The sequence below is a fragment of the Poromitra crassiceps genome (genome assembly GCF_964638095.1).
Source record: "Poromitra crassiceps genome assembly, chromosome: 23".
NCBI lineage: Eukaryota > Metazoa > Chordata > Actinopteri > Beryciformes > Melamphaidae > Poromitra > Poromitra crassiceps.
This window is the reverse complement of record NC_139639.1, coordinates 22,407,970-22,429,910: the sequence shown is the minus strand read 5'-3', so window position 1 is coordinate 22,429,910 and position 21,941 is coordinate 22,407,970. Positions and strand designations below refer to the sequence as shown.

The 21,941-nt window shown below is 43.5% G+C and overlaps 2 protein-coding genes across 5 annotated transcripts in view; one reads left to right on the top strand and one right to left on the bottom strand.

Annotated features, from left to right (window-relative positions):
• acss2l (acyl-CoA synthetase short chain family member 2 like) overlaps positions 1–6,402 on the top strand; it is a gene marked incomplete at its 5' end in the record, with an annotated part of 16,811 nt that extends 10,409 nt beyond the window's left edge. The window contains 9 exon segments of the mRNA XM_083659279.1: positions 453–586; positions 1,816–1,948; positions 2,244–2,300; positions 2,999–3,079; positions 3,671–3,779; positions 4,079–4,147; positions 4,452–4,628; positions 5,428–5,502; positions 5,608–6,402. Of these exon segments, the coding sequence (XP_083515405.1) occupies positions 453–586; positions 1,816–1,948; positions 2,244–2,300; positions 2,999–3,079; positions 3,671–3,779; positions 4,079–4,147; positions 4,452–4,628; positions 5,428–5,502; positions 5,608–5,735 (963 nt within the window). The 3' untranslated portion in view covers positions 5,736–6,402.
• A 9,274-nt stretch (positions 6,403–15,676) lies between these two features.
• Positions 15,677–21,941, bottom strand: part of mtcl1 (microtubule crosslinking factor 1) — a 79,384-nt gene continuing 73,119 nt past the window's right edge. For 3 of the 4 annotated variants that reach the window (XM_083658852.1, XM_083658853.1, XM_083658855.1), the window contains one exon: positions 15,677–16,930. In XM_083658852.1, the coding sequence (XP_083514978.1) occupies positions 16,715–16,930 (216 nt within the window). In that variant the 3' untranslated portion in view covers positions 15,677–16,714. The remainder of the gene's footprint in view (positions 16,931–21,941) is intronic. The other variant, XM_083658854.1, reaches the window with a different exon arrangement.

Sequence of the window (21,941 nt, the reverse complement as noted above, 5' to 3'; positions counted from 1 at the left end):
AGCAAGGAGGGTTAAGTGTCTTGCCCAAGGACACAGCGACGGCAGCTGGGAGGGAGCGGGGATCGAACCGCCAACCCTTGCGTCATTGGCCGACCTGCTCTACCTCCTGAGCTAAAGCCGCCCCACCTGTCAATCACAGCCACAGATGTGTACACGTCGGAAGCGAATTTCTGAAAAATCGACCGTGGTTCGAAAAAATAAACACCGCAATAACGCTGGGCGAAACTTCGCCGTTGGTATGCACGGTTGCATTGACTGATATAGGTTCGGAAAATATTATTGACGTGCGAATTAATCGCACGAAAAAAACGTGCTCGGTGTCTAAGGACCTTTAGAGACAAAATCTCATCAAATGTGGGGGTCTGCGGCCCTAATGTGTGTGTGTGTGTGTGTGTGTGTGTGTGTGTGTGTGTGTGTGTGTGTGAGTGTGTGTGTGCGCGGGGGGGTGTTAGTTTGAAGGTATTCCAGTTCACCCTCATGTGGGTCGGTTCTGGGAGATTATTGAGAAGTACAAAGTGACCAAGTTCTACACCGCTCCCACCGCCATCCGCCTGCTGATGAAGTACGGACGCGAGCCGCTGCAGAAGTAAGGCCTCGCTCGCACCATCATGCAACAGAGTCAGTTATACAGCAGAGTCAAATATACATTATTATACTTAATAAACAAAATGTGTGTAAATAGTTAAATGTGTGTAAATAGTTACAAAACCATCCATCTGGCAGTGTCAGGTTAACATGTTAGGCCTCCAGAGTCGATATGTGGAATTTTTCAGACTCAGTCATTTCACCCCTACCTGTTTTGCTATTCTACTTAGGGGTGTAGTGGTACAGTAAATACAGATGTGGGTAAATTATCCAAGGTGAGTAGTTTACCCACCTTGTTTCCCCTCATGAATTGATACAGTTGGTCTGAAAATAGGTGAGTAAACACTCTGCCTCATTTCAAAGAGGTGCTTGTGTTTAGCCTCCATTACTCACTCCATGGGAGAGGAGCGCAAGTTACATGATCACCATTGCCCGGAGGGATTTTGTTGTTTAATACTTCTTTTGTCAGAATATACTGAGATCGCCTCCAAAAACATTTCCTGGTTTGGGCCTCTTCATCAAAACACAACACACGTTAGACTCTACTGATTCCACTCATAGCAATTATAAACATGGCAGAAATATTCTATTTATTTTTTATTTTTGAGGAAGCTGGGTATTTGGCTCGCTTGCCCTGAGCTGTAGTTCTACCGTATTTTTAAAAACAGGGTTTCCCAGCCTTGATGTGAAAATGGGAATAATTCTTAAACCAGAATGATTGTGTCCAAGCATGATGTTAGGAAACCATGTAGAGGGCATGAAATATTTCCAGTGCAGCTACAATGAAGTTTAATAGTAGAAAATGTTTCATCTATTTAAAACATCAACAGGCTTTGGTGTCAGCCCCAGAATGACTCACCAATTTGGACCAACGCTCAACAATCATACATGGAAAAAACCATCGTAGAAGAGGCAGGGAAACCAGTTTCTCCACTTACAGTAGTACTAGACCAGAATGCAGTGCAGCTATAAGACGTGTTGGGTTTTGAGTAAGGGGCACGACTCTCACTTATTCTCAACTGGAAAAACTCACTCTCTTGTTACAGTATTACCCTCCTGCTGCTATGCTATCACTAATTGCCCGCCTGCACGTGTAGCCAACAGCTGGGAAATTGTGTTCACAAAAAGTTCAAATAACCTCTGAAATGCACTGAACATCATCACAGACTGATTGATTGATGTGAAGGTGGATTTTTCCTCTAAAGATCTGTTATTTTGCCCCTCTGGCAGGTACGACCTCTCCAGCCTGAGGATTCTGGCCACTGTAGGCGAGCCCATCAACCCGGAGGCATGGCACTGGTACCACGAGGTGGTCGGACAGGGCAAGTGTCCCGTGGTTGACACTTTCTGGCAGACAGAAACGGTAAGTGGTGAGCAATGCCATCCTCCTGTAATTACCAAACATCTGGTTGTTATCTAGACTTTTCCCCCCTCAATATGGCATACAACTAAGGCAATTCATATTTAGCTATATATTCAGAATCTTGTTAAATAAATTGGGTATAATCTTCATAATTTTCAATAATTATGTCATTGACTGCAAACCCTGTGGCAAACAGTTAATTCATCCTGACTACTGACTGAATACTGGTAATAAAAGAGATCCTTTAAAACCAGTTGTCAACAGCGACTGATCTCTTTCCTTATTGAATGTGCAGGGCGGTCACGTCTTGACTCCGCTGCCTGCTGCCACGCCGCTGAAGCCCGGCTCTGCTGTAAGTGACAACAACCTCCTTCATCACTGCTGACTTCACACTCCAACGTTTCTGTGTCATTCTCAAACACGCCCGCACCTCCTCTGTTGAGTTTGATCAATAGACCTTATGCTGGCGAGGAAGCCTCCGTTGTCGGTGCAGTTTCGGCTCGCCTACCAGATCGGCTCGGGCACGCATTGTGATTGGCTGTACGTCGTTCACGTGGGATTAACGTGGGCAAAATGTCTGACACCTTTAGATTAGCTAACAAGCTAAGCTACTGATGTTATCAGACATGATACATATTAAAAATATGAATCATACAAACATTCAGTGATCATGATTCAAGTGTTACAGGAACATTTCTCATAAACATGAGCCTTACTTTTTGAAAATAAATGTTGTCAGAGTTTAACTTCATCTGTAGTTGTGGACCCCGAGCCGAGGAACACGAGCTGATCCGGTATGGCGAGCAGATCGGGTACCTACACTGTACCTCCTGTATGCTGGTGGGAAAACTTACCTTCTCTCCATGCGTTCATAGATCGTTCATAGATCCTATTTTAAAACCAGTTTCTTCATGTAAAGCGCCCTTAAGACTTATGATCTGGGTTATGATCTGGAACAAACATTGCTGCCATGCTGGAGCTGTTTATTGAAAACATGTAGTGACTAATAATAGTATGGGTCTAATATAAAAGCCTTCTCTCACATTTCAGACATTTCCTTTTTTCGGGGTGGAGCCCACCATCCTCAACGAACACGGGGAGGAGCTAGAAGGCGAGGCTGAGGGCTATCTGGTGAGTTAAAACCTCAGTTTCAGCTATTGAACCCCTTGAGGGGGTTCCAGTGCCCTCCAGGAATTTGATGAATTGTTCAACTTTACCATTATTTAATTTACAAGAAGGTAACACCATTAGATCATGTAGAAGAATGACTGTGTTGGTCTTAGATTCACTGTTATCTCTCTACCTACAATACAGGTAGTCAAAGAATTATGGACGAAATCAGCGACAATTCAAATATTCGCAGATTTTGGTATGCAAGAAAAAATATACTCAAATGGGGATCCGTGTCACTAATGTGCACTAAATTAGGGGTCCTTGATGTGAAAAATGTTGAGAATCACTGACATACATTATTATCTGAAACATTGTTTATAATTATACAGTATGTGTCTATTAAAATTATATAAAACAATAGCAAGTCAATAAGAGACACTAGGTGACAGCTAAAAGTACAAAACATATTATAGTATTAGTGATGATGGTAATAGTAGTAGCAGTGGTCGTAATAGTAGTAGTAATAGCAATGGCAGTAGTAGTAGTAGGAGTAGTAGTAGTAGTAGTAATAGTGCCTCTCTCAGTGTTTGTGTGTATTGTGTATCTCAGGTGTTCAGGAGGCCTTGGCCTGGGATCATGCGTACTGTGTACAGAAACCACGAGCGCTTTGAAAACACATACTTCAAGAAATTCCCCGGCTTCTATGTGACCGGAGATGGTAAGCCAAGTCAAATGATGTCACATCTATTCTCTGGCCGATCTGGCTTTGACCCTCACATTCCTCATTATTCACTCTTGCCAATCTGGAGAAACCATGTTCCTTCTACTGCTGCACCCATCCTATGTCACTCTTATGCATCAGCCTATATGCCTGAAAATTAAAATGTAAATATCTCACTAAAACACAGATCAACCCCTTGCTGGTGAGAAAGTGATGCTATGAAACCTCTCGGGGATGGTGGGAGGGGGGGGGGGGGGTACTGCGTAACTTACGCAACATGTTTTCCTCTTTCTCAGGCTGCCGGCGGGATAAAGACGGCTATTACTGGATCACAGGCAGAATAGACGACATGCTGAATGTGTCAGGTACTCCTAGATGTTACTGTCCGATAACTGTTACAATGTTTCGATATTATTATAATGATAAGCACCGTAACCTGTGATTGCCAGTTTCATATAGTTCCCAAGTCACTTCTTTGAAATAAACACATTTTCACAGACAGGTTTTTTTGTATTCTATTCAAATTGTATTTGCCTGTTTTGTTCTTCTGAGACCTTGTTTTTAACTCATGTTATGATATTTTTTTATTGTATTTTGGGGATTTAACTGTCATTGTCACTGATGAAACTCATAACCTTGTATGTTTTGTGTGGCTGTGTCCTCCTCCAGGCCACCTGATGAGCACAGCGGAGGTGGAGGGGGCTCTGACGGGGCACCCGGCGGTGGCGGAGGCTGCTGTGGTCAGCCGGCCTCATGCGGTGAAGGGCGAGTGTCTCTACTGCTTCGTCACCCTCAAAGACCACAGGGAGTTCACACACACACTGGTGGAGGAGCTCAAGAGACAGGGTGAGGCTCTGACTCAGGCATGTCGAGGAGGGTTTCAGGAAAAATCCACTCAAAATGGCAAAAAAAAAAGTCAAAGGCTTCTTTTTAGTCTCAAGCTTTGGCACCAATGTTCAACAATCATACAGGGAGAAGTCCATCATAGAAGAAGCAGGGATACAAATGTCTCCACCTAGTAGCCTCAATAGACCAGAATGCAATGCAGCCTCACCAATCAAAACAATGTTGTGTTTTGAGTGAGCAGTAAGCAGCTGTGATTATGGACACACCAAATATTCATAAACTAGTTGTCTAACTAGCCATATTTATATATTTATATCTCCATATACCCACTGTTTATTGAAGCAATAAAGTATCTAGGGTTGTCAAAAGGCATTCTGGGAAATGTAGTAAATCACTAACTGGAGTAGATAAAAGATAGGTTGAGGGAAAATGGGCACACACATCATAAAATAACACCTGAAATGTACATCACACATTTTTGCTTTAACGCACCTGTGACTTCTTCAACCTTTCCAACTGAAATCAGTATATCTTTATAAACTTGCCTTTATGATATAAATTCAGCACCGTTGTCGGGTCCTGTAGGCCCCGAACAGAGGCTCACCGCTCATGATATTCAGCACTATGAGACGAACATGACACACTCTTGCACAAAGTGGTATTTTATTATAGGACTACATCACATCTGTAACAGTAGAGTTGACCTACTGTATGTTGGCCTCTCGTCATCTTTTCAGATCAGATTCCAGACATGTTGTATTCGGCATGGTAGTGATTTATTTTTCCTGTTTGTTTTCAGTGAGAGAGAAAATCGGACCAATCGCCACGCCAGACTTCATTCAGAATGCTCCGGCGCTCCCCAAAACTCGCTCAGGTAACCGCTGAACACCTCCTCCTCTACTGACTCCTGTCTCCTACTCTGCTGCTCTCTAACGTCCCATCTCCCCTCCACTGACTCTGACCCTACGCCCCCCTGCAGGGAAGATCATGAGGCGAATCCTCAGGCAGGTCGCCCGCAACGAGAAGGATCTGGGTGACCTCTCCACCCTGGCCGAGCCCAAGGTGGTGGAGGTGCTGTTCAGCCAGAGGTGTGAAGCTGCAGCCTGAGCGGTGAGCCTCTGTTCGGGGCCTACAGGACCCGACAACGGTGCTGATGAAGACAAGTCGCCACGGTTTCAGCCTCCCAGTGTTTGCACGCACTCTTTGGCAGTTGATCATGGGCCTGGGATCAGACTAAAAATAGACTACCGGTACTGACTTTGAGACGTGTGAATTGTTCTTTCATGAGGGGGAAAACAAAGTAGAATGTCATTGCAAAAGACAAATCAAAATGCCAGTGGTTTCTTTTATCTAGCTGTATGGACATGATGCTGTCACTCTGAATTGACTGTTGATGCCACAAGTGTTAATCACAGTCGTGGTCGGGCCAAATATTGTCAAACAAACAGGACACAGAATCACTGTCTTTTTTGTTTCCTTAAAAGTCAGTGAGCCAACATCGCCATCATTCTCTATGTCTTCAAAACAATCAATCAGCTCTTGCTTAGGCTTTGTTTTTGTTGTTTTTATTATATTTCATAGTCATAATGTCATATAGTGTTATTTTCCAAACGATGGAGAAAGTCTTGAAGGTTTCTACTCTTTATAAAAAATGATGAAGTATCTCGCGACAGACAAGTCAGCTTTTGCACAGTTTCCGTTATGGCTTGTTTTTGAAGGATGATTGATGTATATTTTCAATTTGTGATATGTTTCTACAGGGAATAAAGTGTGTAGTCCATGGAGAGAGCAGCCTGTGTGACATTTCTGTCCCCCATCACGTTCTGATACCGCAGCTGGTTTGAATTTCACTGACGCCCTCTTGTGGCAGGAATCGTTCTCTGCAGGCATTATCTGACGGTTCGATAGTTTACTGTAAAAGCCTTTTTACTCTGTGCCAAGACTTTCTGCCTTTTGTTGTCTGTAGCTGAGCCATCGATGAAACACACACACACACACACACACACACACAGCTTTGATGATGTGATCAGTGCAACAGGGAGCAGCGATTAGGGAGAACATGGAGATAGAGGGACAGAGAAGAGCACAGTTTTATCATAAGTGCCCTGGATTTGTTTTAGCTGAAATTACAAGCAGTAGTGCTCTTGAGAAACAGCCAAAAAAATAAACGATAATCTAGTTTCTTGAGATTAAATCAGGGTGAAAGGGGAACTGCTCTCTTATCAAACCCAAGTTTCCCCTTTAATGTTGTGTGAGACGTCCAGTCAATCGGACACAGGATCTCTCTCTCTGTCTCTCATCCCCCTCTATGTCACGTACAGTATGGGACGGACAGAAGGAGGGGACAGACCAGAAACACGGTGGTGGAGTGATGTTACATCATCACCCCCAGCAGCAGAAGTGTGGTTACCATGACAACCCCCCCCCCCCCCCCACCCCCCCCCCCGTCGTGCAGAGGTTTGTTCCCCGACAATGTCGTCCTGTCTGCAGCGGTGCACAGACGAAGGATCAGCTGCCAGTGCCACCTAACCTGCAAGCGACGTCTTGCCTGAGTTGCCTTCAATCCTCACACCTGGTCACACACACACACACACACACACACACACACACACACACACACACACACACACACACACACACACACACACACACAGAGTACTGGGAGTCCCTCGGGTACACCTGAATGGGAAATAAAAAGTAATTGTAGGCCTCTGCAGACTAATCTAGGCAGCTAATGGCTTTTCAAGCAGAAGGTGAACTGAAGGATGGACTTAACGGTTGACAGTGGCAACAATTTGCCAGTTTTTTAAATGAGTCCCATGCCATTTAATGACGTTTTTATCCAAAAGTGCACTTTAGAGTTCACAAAGCAGCACAAGAGGAACAGCTATATGCCACTTCACAGGGGATTTTCCACCATAGCTATGACTTTATATGTGACAGCAGGGAGCAGGCACATGAAACCATAGCTTAATGATACAGCAGCACTTCATTCATAATTCATTGTGTGTTGTAATGACGGTGTCTGTTGTTGGGCCGCTGCCTGTCACTTGTCACCTGTCACAGATGCATTCTAAGGCCAGGTGTGAACTGACATGTTTGTGATGATCGGATCATCCAAGACTCATATTTAATAGCAGGTCTGCACAGGCCCAAGGACCCTCTCTCTCACTGTCCTGCAGCAAAGGAAGAGCTGCAGTAACTGCTTTCAGCCTCCAGCCCTTTTAAGGTCACCACTTGTGCAATTCAGTTCCTTTCTCCAGTCAATCGCGGGCAGTGCACATGTGTGTGTGTGTGTGTGTGTGTGTGTGTGTGTGTGTGTGTGTGTGTGTGTGTGTGTGTGTGTGTGATGAACTGATTTGAATGCAAACATTTCAGATTCCACACAAATATGCATGAATAGTGTGGTAATAGTAGTGTAGTATTGGTAATAGTAGTAGTAATGGTAGTAGTAATATTATCCTGGGTTTCAATGGAGGGTTTTGTCCCATGATGTCTGCTGCTTAAAGGAACAGCTCACCCTAAAATCCATCCCTCTCACCTGTAGTGTTTTGTTTTGTGTTAGTTGCCTGAGTTTTGGAGATATCAGCCACAGAGTTTCTGCTTTCTCTCCAATACAATGGAACTGGCTCGGCTTGTGGTGCTCAAAGCACACACAAAATATATTTGAAGAACCACCCAAAGTCTCTGTCTGGCTGAGTGACTTGATGCTTTTCCTCAGGCTGGAAAAGATAAAGTATTCTAATAAGGGATCAACCAAGAGATTCCACTTAACCTGGGACCCTCTTATATCCCACTTCAATAGATTAAAAACTCTTCCCTTAAATTGAACACTACAGTTGTTTTTCTCTTCCTTTTTGCTTTCGCTTTGTTGCTTTTTTTTGTTTTTGTTCTATCCATCTCTTGTGTGGTATGATGATCTGAGGATGTCTAAATACTTTCATAGATTGCGGCTGTATAGACAAACATCCATACTGATGCCCCTGTCAACCAATAATGTTGGGATGTAGATAGCTTATATCTCGGATTTCTATAAATATTGCAACAGAGCTTGGTCTCATGATGGAAGCGGAGAATCAGAACCTTGATGTTTTTTGCAATCCTGTAATTTTTGTTGTTGTTTTTTTTGTTTGTTTTTTTAATGGTCGTTATTGTTGTTTTTGTTGTTGGTTATTGATATCTCTCTCTCTAGTATACCTACCTTTACTATTTGACGTGTGACTGAGAGAACCTGCTAACTACACTTTCATATTAGTTTGTTTTTGTTGTGGTGGTTTTGTTTGTCAGTTTATTTTTGGAAACCCAAAGATTGTGAAAATATCCAATATCAAACATGATGGGTGGGAGTGGGTGGGGGTGGGGGGTCAAGGGTGGGAGAAAATGAGACAAATGTTATGATGTTACCTGTATATTATCTGACTACTCCAATAAAAACATTATTAAAAAATATATATATATATATTTGAAAAACTCAACAGCAATGTCTCTTTGCAGAAATCATGGCCCTGTTACTTAAGATAATCCACAGACCTTGTTATGAGCAGTTTCATGGAGGAACTACTTTCTTTTGACCGAACTACACCCGCTAGCTGCTAGCTAGTTCCTACATGAGACTGCAAAAGGAAATAGTTCCTACATGAAACTGCTCACAACAATGGAAAGAGACATTGCTGTTGAGTTTTTCAAATGTATTTTTTGCCAGTGCCATCCAGTTCCATTGTACTGTATTCAAGAGAAGGCAGACATCTCTGTGCGGCCGATATCTCCAAAACTCAGGCAACTATCCCAAAACGATATAGATGGATAAATAGCACTACAGGTGAGAGGAAAATATGTATTTTTGATTTTAGGGTGAGCTGTCAGTCACTTTAAGAGGCCTTTTCCATACATTTCTTCGGGAAACACTGAATGAACCTTGTAATGTTTGGGCATGAACATTTTCAACTTTAAAGATATGGCACAAAATGCAGGCTACTGAGAGCTCAAATACGGTATATTGGTATTGGTCTACGTGGGTTACCAAAGCTATAACTGCTGCTGATATTCTTAGCCTAACATTGTATTCAGTTTGTTACACATGTGAACACAGTTTAGAATTGAACATCCTGATCTATTGTGTCTAAAGCATCTCAGCCCTACTCCACGCCCCAAGCCCCCGGAGGATTACGGCCCAAATCCTCCCTCATTGTTTCTGATGCCGTATCAAACAGGCTGAGAGAGAGAGAGAGAGAGAGAGAGAGAGAGAGAGAGAGAGAGAGAGAGAGAGAGAGAGAGAGAGAGAGAGAGAGAGAGAGAGAGAGAGAGAGAGAAGAGAGAGAGAGAGAGAGACAGAGAGAGAGAGAGAGAGAGAGAGAGAGACTGCTTCAGCTGCTTTGGGACCCCAAAGCAGCTATACTAGTCAGTAGTCCCCAGTCTGTCAAAAGGAAAGGCTCATAGTGAGTGTCATAGAGATGTAAGCTCTTTAAGCATGGTGTGTGTGTGTGTGTGTGTGTGTGTGTGTGTGTGTGTGTGTGTGTACTGTGTGTGTGTGTGTGTGTGTGTGTGTGTGTGCGTGCATGCTCGTGTGTGTGTGTGTGTGTGTGTGTGTGTGTGTGTGTGTGTGTGTGTGTGTGTGTGTGTGTGTGTGTGTGTGTGTGTGTGTGTGCATGCTGCAGTCTGCACCATGAACAACGGTTGGTGGGCACGTCCAAAGCAAATTATGCAGACAAAAGACGAGTCAAGCAGGCACCAAATGAATGGCGTCTTTTTGTTTTTGCTCTCCAGATGGCATAACTGAAACAGAGGCCCGTGGTAATGTGTCATTTTAAACAACAAGAAGGCAGAATGGGGTTTGATCTCTATGTTCCATACCTGGTTGATGGTGCTACTTTGGACTGTAACTTGCACTGGTCAAAGTGTGCAGCAGTCTCTTCTGTGTCAGACAGACCATTCTCGACCATTTCTGGTGACCCAGTGGTTCTCAAACTTTTTCACCAAGGACCCCTAAACTGACACAAATTAGATCACAGACCCAGGGTCCCCCATCTGACAAGATTTTTTTTACATATTTTTTATTACAGAATGTGTATGAAACCCATGACCAAAATAGTCATACTTCTGTCATAGTGTTACTTATGGATGGAATTATAGTGAAAATAAAATAATCCCCTTTTTGCTGGGGACCCCCTGGAACCCCCCTTCCCCTCCCCCCTTGGACCCCACTTTGAGAACCAACCACTGCCACCACACAGTCACTCATTATTAGATACACGTATCTGATGTTGGGTTGGTTTCACATGTTCTGTCAATGTTTTCTTACAGCTGACCTTTGACCTCGTGCCAGCCTGTTAGAATGACTTGTATGAGCGACACCGGTTCAGTTCAGGATTCAAACGCTCACCCCACTCTGCCACACAATGCCGCTGCCTGTCTGCTTTCCCTCACAATGGTGTCTTTCTTGCAAAGTGGAAACCCAAAACACTTGACACCCAGCAGTCTCTGCCACTCTGCTCCCCCCCCCCCCCCCGGCCCCAACACACTGTATCGGCCACATGCTTCGGTCCGTTAGGCCTCAGCAGGAGCCTCGGCGGACCGGCTTTTTATTTTCATGAATAAGGACATAACGCATAGCGAGGAGAAGTGAAGGGCCTCCAGGCAAAGCCTTCCCTCAATAGGAATTCTCCTCGGGACCAAACCTTCGCCTGCGCCGAGTGCGGGGCTTTTTGTACCGTTGGCATGACAACCCCTCAGCTAATCGCACAGCCAGACCTGCTGTGTCGCTCTCATTGTCTGTTTGAGGCCTTTGCACACAGCTGCAGGCGTGAGCGAGACTGGGGTCCAATTTTGACAGATTGCACGCTGAACGAGGCAGCGTGAGCCTTCAACACAGTTGACTCTCTCAGCAGAAAAGACAAAGGCGCCGAGAGCGAGGTGCAGTTTAGACAAAATAATTCAGGAAGCTTTATTGGCCCTGTTATGCAACCTTCAGTAACTCTGTAGCAAGTCACTTTATTCTCAGTGAATTGATATTATAAATGAAAACAATGATTCTAGGAATGATGACATGCATTCTTGACTGCACGCCAGGAAGAATAGTGGCTGTTTGCACAGCAACAAATAAACAAAGTAGAAAATGTGTGCAGTACAGCATAGACCTCCGCCATGTGTGCCAATCACCTTTTGGTGATATGTCACGCCCCTTTTTGGCCAATCGACATGGAAAGTTAATGAGTTTTTCCTTGGCTCATAACCAACCGTACCAAGTTTTGTGCAAATCCATGCCCCAACTTTTTGGGAAACCCTGCTAACAAACAAATGCAGACATGGGTGAAAACGTTATCTCCTCCATTGAGGTAATAAACCAATATTTTTAAATCTCAAAATTTGAAGAAGCCCTGCAGTTAAAGATTGAAGCACCGTTGCACTTTGGCGGCCCCAAGTGGCAGCTTCAAATAACAGTTTGAAGGACATCATTACCCAGAAATGATGTAACATAACTCCAATAAACTGCTATTAGTGGCTGGTATAGTGGCTGGAGATGGTGAAAAAGCATCATTGGTCTGTTCAGCTTTCTCTTCGTGTAGCCTACCGCTCACTTGCTAACCTGACGCTGCCATATGGTTTGTTACACAAAACCGTCTGAAACTCGTCCTTGGAAAACTTTCGAAAAGGCCAGGCACCTTAAAAAAATACCTGGCAGGTGATTGGATGAACCATCTGTCTATCACCGTCTAGCACGGGCTCACCAGAGCCATTGAGAAGGATAAATTTTCCTGCCAGCGATTACACCCGACACCAGAATTTCATTTTGGCAAATTAGGCAAATCTACAGTCTCACTTTTCTCTGTTGCAGCCCTATTTTGTGATTTAGGCTGATGAAATCTCTGCTGCAGCCATTTGGAGAACGTGTTGAAAAGAAACACATCTGCCTTCCCTTGCAGTGACCTCCAGTGGGTTGATGCCCGGTGGATTTGAACACAGTGCATTGATCCCTTATGTTCAGCCAAAACAAAACGTCAGCTGGGTCCTCAGACATCAGCTGCAGACTCCTCCCATCAGCTGCAGATTCCTCCACCAAACAAGAGAAGGGGAAAACATCTATTTCAAAGCTGCAAAGTTTTAGGAATCCTAGAGGCCTCCAAATATTTCAACTGAGACACCCAGACAGACAGCCTTGCTGCATTATTCATCATCACACCCCAGTGCTATCACAGAAAAACAGATTCACATGGATTATTCAATTAGGGTCCCCCCCCCCCCCCCCACTCCACCAATGAAATTAGGCTCCCAACATCCACACCACACATGGAAATAAGATTGGACAAGCATCCTGGGGTTTTGATTTATTCATGACCTGGATGTTGTTGGATCTACTAAATCATGAAAGAATTGCAGGACAGTAGTGTAATAACTTGACACAAAAATTACTTTACTACTTAATCTAATAGAAGCTACAAACGTGCTTGAAATTATAATTCAAGCTAAAGTGACTCGATCATGTTCTGTGAAAGAAATTACTATCGTTATCTGTCATTGAACCAGCTAACTGAGTGAACTTTCTCTTACAGCGGTCACACCAGTAGAACGTTCCAGTGTGAATGCGTTTGTGTAATGTTAGGGCACTTCGCTGACGGAAACTGCTCCCACATTGGTCACAGTGGTAGGGCTTCTCTCCAGTGTGAATGCGTTTGTGTGCCGTTAGGTCACCTAATCTAATGAAACTGCGCCCACATTGGTCACAGCGGTAGGGCTTCTCTCCTGTGTGAATACGTTGATGTTCTTTTAGAGAACTTGACGTAGTGAAACTGCTCCCACATTGGTCACAGTTGTAGGGCTTCTCTCCAGTGTGAATGAGTTGATGCCTTTTTAGGGCCCTTTAAGTCAGTAAAACTGTTCCCACATTGGTCACAGTGGTAGGGCTTCTCTCCAGTGTGAATGCGTTGATGTATTTTTAGGTGACCTAACTGAGGTAAAGTTGACAGTTCCCACATTGGTCACAGATGTAGGGCTTCTCTCCAGTGTGAATGCTTTGATGTGTTTTTAGGCTACGTAACCAACTGAAACTGCTCCATTGGTCACAGTGGTAGGGCTTCTCTCCAGTGTGAATGCATTTATGTCTTTGTATGGTAGCTAAGTGACTGAAACTGCTCCCACATTGGTCACAGTGGTAGGGCTTCTCTCCAGTGTGAATGCGTTTATGTCTTTGTATGGTAGCTAAGTGACTGAAACTGCGCCCACATTGGTCACAGTTGTAGGGCTTCTCTCCAGTGTGAATGCGTTGATGTGTTTTTAGGCTACCTACACTGAAACTGCTCTCACATTGGTCACAGTTGTAGGGCTTCTCTCCAGTGTGACTGTTGATGTATTTTTAGGGTAGCTAACCGACTGAAAGATTTCCCACACAGCTTACAGGAGTAAGGCTTCTCCCCTGAGTGAATGCTCTGATGACGCTTTAAGTTTTGACGTGTTTTGAATGCTTTGTCACATTGCTGACAGGAGTAAAGCTTCTCCCCCGAGTGATCTCTCTGATGACGCTTTAAGCTCTGAAGTGTTGGGAATGTGTTGCTGACAGGGGTGATGTTTGGGTCTTTTTGGTGTCTCTCTGTTTCCACAAAGGAAGATATAAAGAAAGAATTAGGACAGAGGGACAGTGTGTATGTGTGTGAGTTGCAACATCAGTGATATTTTTCTCACCTCTTCTGAAGAATTCATTTCGACAAGCCAGATGTCTGTCCTCCCACCAAGCAGCTCTGTAGGTACAGCAGGTTTAAATTAAATGTCTCGTAAAAAATAATTGCAAATTTGGGGTCTCAAACTATTTAGTTAATTATTCAAAATGTAATGGTATGTTTGTATTGAGATAATCATACTTAGGTGAAGGTTAGCCCCATATGTTCCAGTCTGTTCTCCGTTCCTCTGTGATCCACTCTAAACAGCGTCACTGCCTTCCATAAGTCTATCTAAACGGCTCTGGTGTAAAGCAATAAAGCACTTTGAATCACTGTTGTGATTGGTTTACACCAGTGATTCAAAGAATTGCATTTGTGTACAAAATGTGCTATTCTTGCGTCACTTTAGCTTATCTTTGTTTACAGGTCTGAATGTACTCATTGTACTCTTTCTCTCCATTATCTGGCATGAAAAAAGATGGTTGTGCCTTAAACAGAATATTTGTGGATTTTCTTGTTCAGAATAAAATAACCAAGGGTGCTAAGTGCTTGTGGACTTGATCTAGCATGACAAGCCGGATAACAGCAGCAAGGTAGCACATGTAATGACCGTGATGATGCAAGAGGATTTGACTTCAATCTGAGAGGACACAATCTTCTTATTCACGTTGCCTGTGTGTCCCTCCTGACCCACTGTAATCCACACACACATGTGTACAGCTATCTTAGTGAGGACATTCACTGACAGAATGCATTCACTAACTAATCCCTAAACCATCACAACTAAATGCCTAACCCTAAGCTAAACCCAATTCTAACCTAAACCTTAAAACCAAGTCTTTAGCCTTCAAACAGCCCTTTGAAGGTGTGTGAGAAACTGAGGACTGGCCAAAATGTCCCCACTTTTCTTTAAAAAGTCCTGACTTGCCAGGTGTAAAACTCAAATTGGTCCTCACTAAGATAGCTGTACAAGAAAACACACACACACACACACACACACACATACACACAGTTTAGGATCACTCTGGTAAGAACACACGTCTAAGAACGTACACATAATCTACCATGACCTTTGTATCTAAACTGTATCATAGCAAAATAAAGACACATTGTATTTGTCTTTGCTGTCACAAAGCCAACAGATTTATGTATTGTTATCGTAATACAATACATATTACTGTCAGCTTTGTGCTTTGAGAGCTGATCTGCAAAGCCCTCAGCACCGGATGGTAACACACACACACACACACACACACACACACACACACACACACACACACACACACACACACACACACACACACACACACACACACACACACACACACACACACACACACACACACACAGATGTATTGTAAATACACATTCATGTTTATTAACAATTAAACAGACTATAGATCATTAGACTTCTGACATAGACTTTTCATTTAAAACATTCATATTTCCCCCCCCACAATCCCTTTTTCTTCTCAAAAGAAAAAGTTATTCATAATCCCATAGTAACAACTGTACAAAGACAGCTAGGAAGGTACAATAATTTACTTAAAAAGTCTTCTTATTTTAGTCAATGCAAATCATGTGACAACCAAACGACAGCTTAACCCTCACACTGTGATCACAAATGACAGCTTGTATGTACATGCACTAAAGTGCTAGTGTTCAAAAGGCATGCAAATATTTGACCGATATTTGTACAACTGCCTTCCAAATATGCATAAGGTTATTCAGTTGTTTCCCATCGTCTCGACGTTTACAGAGCCAAACATTCATTTGAACGCAAAAAATAAATCAATACATTACATCATAAATGACATCATGTGTCTCTGCTTCAGCCCCGATGAAGCAGAAGTTGTGTTTTTTTGTCTTTCCTCTCCTTTAAACAAAACTGAGTAGTCTGGATTCAAGCTTCAAGGGCTACAAACAAAATCTTCAATGTTGTCGTCGCTCAACATAAGAAAATAGGTTCAACATGAATTTTTATGCAGGACACAACAGAACAAGATGTTTATGTGAAAAAAAAGAAAAAGAAAAACATAAACAAAGAAAATGGTGTAAACTTATATATTTGGACAAATACAACAGCTGATCAACACCTGAAAAAAAAGAGGTTCAGAATCATGATTAAAATATATGTATTGCATACATATGTACACACGAGTGGGGCTATGAGTAACTCAAGTGTGTACAGGCACCTCTTATGGAAATGTAGTTTTGTTGTTGTTGATGTTACAGTACTGTACATTCCAGGTTCTTCTCCCCGGAAGTTCTGGTTGTTTTTCCTCGATGGTCAGCTGGTGCTACTGGGTGGATCCCAACCCCCTTCTGGCTCCTCCTGCTGGGAGTCTCTAGAGAGGGGTGGCTGAGGTACTGGGTCTTTTTGGGCTCCGGTAAGGAGAGGCAGGTCGAGGTGGAGAGGAGAGGAGGGAGAGGAGGGTCTCACAGGTCTTGTCCGGGCTCGTCGGCCTCTGCTATGGTCATGCTGTGTCCTGGGGGTGGGAAGGTGAACCTTCTCTTGCCTGAGCCCTGGCTCCACCTGGGGGAGGAGGAGGGGGAGTGGGCGGCCCAGCGCGAGGGGGGCCGGCGGTTGGCCGGGCGGGCCGGTCTCAGGAAGCAGGAGTCCAGGGGCGGGGCCACCGGAGAGCGAGGCAGGTCCTGCCAACGACAAGAGCAGTCAGAGGGGGCAGAGCAAACAGCCTGTGTGGTCGGTTTGATGACGCCGAAGCAAACAGAAGAAATGACATGAATCAGCTGATTGAAACAAGTGAAGAAAAGAGCAGGAGAATAAAATGACATCGTTTCAAAACAAGGTTATTACCGTTAATGTAAACGTAAACAAAATAACAAAAACGAGGTGTGGAAAAAAACATTTTCATTAAAGCAGGTACGGGGAACTTTTAGCTGGTTATGAAACAATCTAAAAGTCTACTGATGCCTCACATCTTACCTAGATCAGCAAATGAGACCATCAGTGAGGAGGAGATCGGTGATTTCTATATAGTGTTACTAAATGCCTCTGGTCAGGGTATTGCATAGTGTCCGTCACGTGTGAAACTGCTTGTAATTGTAGTTTTTCTGGCCAGCGAATGAAGCAATATCGTTAACCTTATTCAGTAAATAAAACAGTGGGGGAGGCTCGCTGACTCTGAGAAGCCCTGCATGACTTGCTCAGACAGCGGGAGGAGCCTTGGTGTTCAGGAAATGTAGTTTTCGTCCCGGGGGAACAATACCCGCTTTTGTCCACAGGCACCGCTACAATCAACACAAAATTAAAGTTCCCCGTAACTGCTTTAAATGAAATAAAACAAAAACGAGGCTTTAAAAAATATGTAACTGAAACTGTATTGTATGTTAACAAAACTAACTAAAAGAAACTAAAATTATAGAGAAAATGTTTTTAGTGTTTGTCTTTGTCAATTTATTTCATACATAAGCCAAGTATTCTGCCTATATTTTGGGTCGATTCTGGTATGACACAAACACACTGACTGACATGCATCTTTTATACTTGTCTTTTGTGGATGGCTGTTCATCTAAGCATTTTTTTTTAATGGTATGATGTTTGGTTGACTTTTTATTACACAATACTTTTTGAATGTAGCCCCTGATAAATACCCCATTATTAAAAAAAAATGCTCAAACTAACACTGGCACTAACAAAAACTAAACTAAAAGCCAATAATAAAATAATAAATAAATAAATAAATGAACTAAACTATCAAACCCCTTTAAAAACTAATGACAAAAATTAACTGAAATTGCAAACAAAAAGTCAAAATGAACGAAAAATAAAAACAAATGCAAAACTGCAATAACCTTGTCTCAAAAGCAAAATGATCAAAAGAGTGCGATAGGTAAAGAGGCAAGTATGAGTGGCTGTGGGTTAGTTATTCCCCCCTCAGAATGATGTCAGGGTGGGATTTGGTGGACGATCACACACCCCACTGGCCTGATTTATAAATAGTTGGTCTTCTCCTGGCGTTAGACGGAGGAAACCGAACCCACAAAGCAACAAATCTAGTTCTGCTAAAAATACGCAGCAGTCAGTCAGGCTGCGGTGGCGTGAGCGGATGATCAGGGGGAAGTTGAGAGATGGATATTGTATAGACAGGGAGGATGACTCCACCGATAAGGGATATGTTGTGCGGCGGTCTACTGGAACTGTGGAGGAACGGGAGAGATGGATGGACACCGGATAGACGTTCACTTCGATAAATCATCAATCTATTGTATGAATATATGAAGTGATGGATGCTGTACACAAAGGGAAGATGGACCCAACAACAAATTCTATGCACAACCCCTCCCCTCGTTATCGCACGTACAGCATTGCTTAATGGGGTGGTCTGTGGGATAACACACAGCTCCTATGTGATGCTAATACATCAAACCACAGAATGCTACAGATCATGCGACAGTGACGTGTAGAGGTCAGCGACCAGTGGCGCTACTGAAAACAGCAATGTGAATGTTTTCGTCACATAGACCCTGACACCTCTGAAAGGAAAAATCCACCCGGAAACAATGTAACACTGTTAAAAAACATGATACACTTTTGGTGGTTTATTTCTCTTAATCCCACAGATATCTGGCCAAAGGTAGGCAGAGGGACTTCCAGTGTCACTACAATGGCGTTTGATAGCAGAAAATGCTTCAGCCATCTAAAACATCAACAGTGAACGTCAGTTTTTGGGGGTAGTCCTTCAGAATTAAGAGCAAAAACTTCTTTCTAGAGCTGCCATGTTGTACCAACAGTAATACAGGGAGAAATCTGTCATTAAGGAGCTGAGAGAGCAGTTTCTCCATTGTGTTGTGTTTTTGGGTAAAAGGGACGATTCAAGTGGGACAACTCGCTTGCTGTTACTTTGCTAAATAACCCACAGGTGAACACAAGTTCACTCACGCCTGTTGCTGAAAGGCATTCTGGGCAATGTAGGAAATCACTAACTGTAGTAGATGAGGCAAGTTGAGAGAAAGTGGGCACACACCAAAACAGTAAATTCACAGATTCATCACACTGTTGAGATGTTGGCGTATCAGAGGGTGGACTTTTCCTTTTAAGCATGCAATAATATGAACTGTATAACATCCGGTTAATTTCCACCATCACACAGTCAGACATCACACACAACCCAGAGAGGTGAGAGGGCACAGAGAATGATCAGTGTTAGCAGCCCTCTTCGTCAATTTAGTCTTTAGAAGGCTTGTTAGTGTGAGAGGAATGGTGAGGGAACTGTGAAGAGAGGAAACAAAGCATTGCAAAAAACAAACACCAAAACAAAAACATCACAGTCCATCCAGTTGCAGAGATGGTGACAGACGAAGGACCTGGTAGAAACACAACAGGTTCATGTTAGAATAGTCTACATACATTACGGCCAAACATTGCCCAGAAAGACAACGAACAACTTCTGCTGAAGAATGTGTGGCTTCAAAAGTGAAACTAGCCCAAAAGAGTTGTCTTTTTATGTCATGTTCATACACAAAAAGTGTGTGGTGAGGGGCAGCTAGTCCACATTTTGGAGCGCAAAATACGATAATCTAGAGGTGTCACATGATAAGCGATCTTTGATTGATTGATTGATTGATTGATTGATTTTATTTATTATTTATTATTATTTTATTTTTGCGAACAGATCAGATATCAGATCTTCTCTTCTCTCACCACGAGGTAGAGCGGAGAAAGGTCAGTGAAGTAGGTCAAAGTTTAAATAATTTGAACTTGTAAGAATGCGCTGCAATCAATAATCAAGACACAATCTGACGACTCTTTTGGTCACTTGAGTTTGTGATCTTCAAAATAAAAAAAACGATGATCAGTACAGAAGAAAGTGAGCATGCGAACACCGACACAGAAACAGATGCATGACCGCGCCGCACCACTTGGACACGCCGATGACTTCACACAGTCATTCTGCCGTCCTGTGAGCCATGCGTTAATGGAGGAGGAGGTGAGGGAGGTGGGGGGTGGGCTGGGGGTCAAAGAGGAAGAGGAGGAGGAGGAATAGGAACTTACATCACGGAGACAAGCAGAGTTAGAGTCCCCAAGGAGCCGTTAGTATAACAGTGTGGTTCTGGATACGAACACAGTGGACAGGTAGGAGGGAGAGATACAGCCCAGAGGAGGGGAGAGGGGATGGGAGGGGAGAAGAGGGGAGGGGAGGGGAGAAGGAAAGATAGAGTGGGAGATGTTAATCGGTAAAATCGGGCAGAAGAGGAGAGGAGACACAGGATAAGGCTGGTATATCAAAGGAAGAGAAAGTAAGGTCACAGATTTCCGATTTTGGGCCGCGGACCGCACGAGCGGCAACAAGCTCACACACCCATTCACCTCAGACCTGGAAGAGACAGGGGATGGGGGGAGGGCGGGGGGGGGGGGCTTTGACCTGGCCCAGAGATACACACAGGACAGACAGATGCATGCGGGGCACGGCCAACTCGCTAGCAATGTTGCCACTCTCCCTCTTTTTAGCTGTGGCCAGCACGGCACGGCCAGCAACTCTATAAGTCACGGTCGGTTGGTCGGTCCACAAAAAAAATGTTGATTGGGCCACAAAATCAATGCCAATGGAGTGGATGACATCACAATGGAGCCGATGACATCACACTCTGACTGACATCGCATATCTGGTCGCAGCTATTGCGAATTCACGCTTGTTTTAAAGACACACACTACCAGTCAAAAGTTTGGACACGCAGTTCCCCCCCCCCCCCCTTTTTACAATTTCTGACATTTTAGAATAATAGTAAAGACATCAAAACTATGAAAAAACACAAATGCATTCCTGCAGTGACCAAAAAAGTGGTAAACAAATCAAAACTTATATTTTATATTCTTTAAATTAGCCACCCTTTTTGACTTGATGGAAAGCCAAAGGCTTTGGAAAGAAATTAATATGTAGGCATCAACTTCACTATTTATCTATTTATTTGTCTAAGAAACACATTTCAGGCATTTAGCATATCTAAATCTTGGATCAAATTGGCTTTAAGAGAATGCACAGTACATTCAATCAGGTGTGTCCAAACTTGACTGGTAGTGTACTTTTTTGCATTAGACAGTTGAAAAGTGGAGAGAAGCAGGAAAGAGAGAGAGAGAGAGAGAGAGAGAGAGAGAGAGAGAGAGAGAGAGAGAGAGGGATGACATGCGACAAAGGTGTTAGAAAGTTTCCCTGTCAGGTGCCTATTCAGAACGGTTGTGGCTGCCAAGGGGCCCAATCCGGCCTGCCGAGGTTCCCTGGCCTCACCGTGAATAGTGACATCACAGTGACAGTGGAGTAGATGACATCACAATGGAGAGGATGATGTCACCCTCTGAGTGACATCACAATGGAGAGGATGATGTCACACTGACTTCAGTAGTGAGGTCAGAGTTCCTGCATTCAGTGACATAATCACGAATCATCAAGGATCGCTGATGTCATACCTCCTAGGGATAACAGGAGGGAGCCGTGATGTCATCAGTAATGTCACATATCGTTGACATAATCAGCAGTGTCACGATGCCGTGTGACATCATCAACACGATGATCTCATCAGTGATGTCACAAAAAGCAACAAGATACTGTATGACATCATTATGAGATGTTGGCTGGCGGTAGCTGGATATCAAAGCGCTGATGTCACAATAGAAGCGACATCATTGGCGAGGGACAGAATGTAGGGA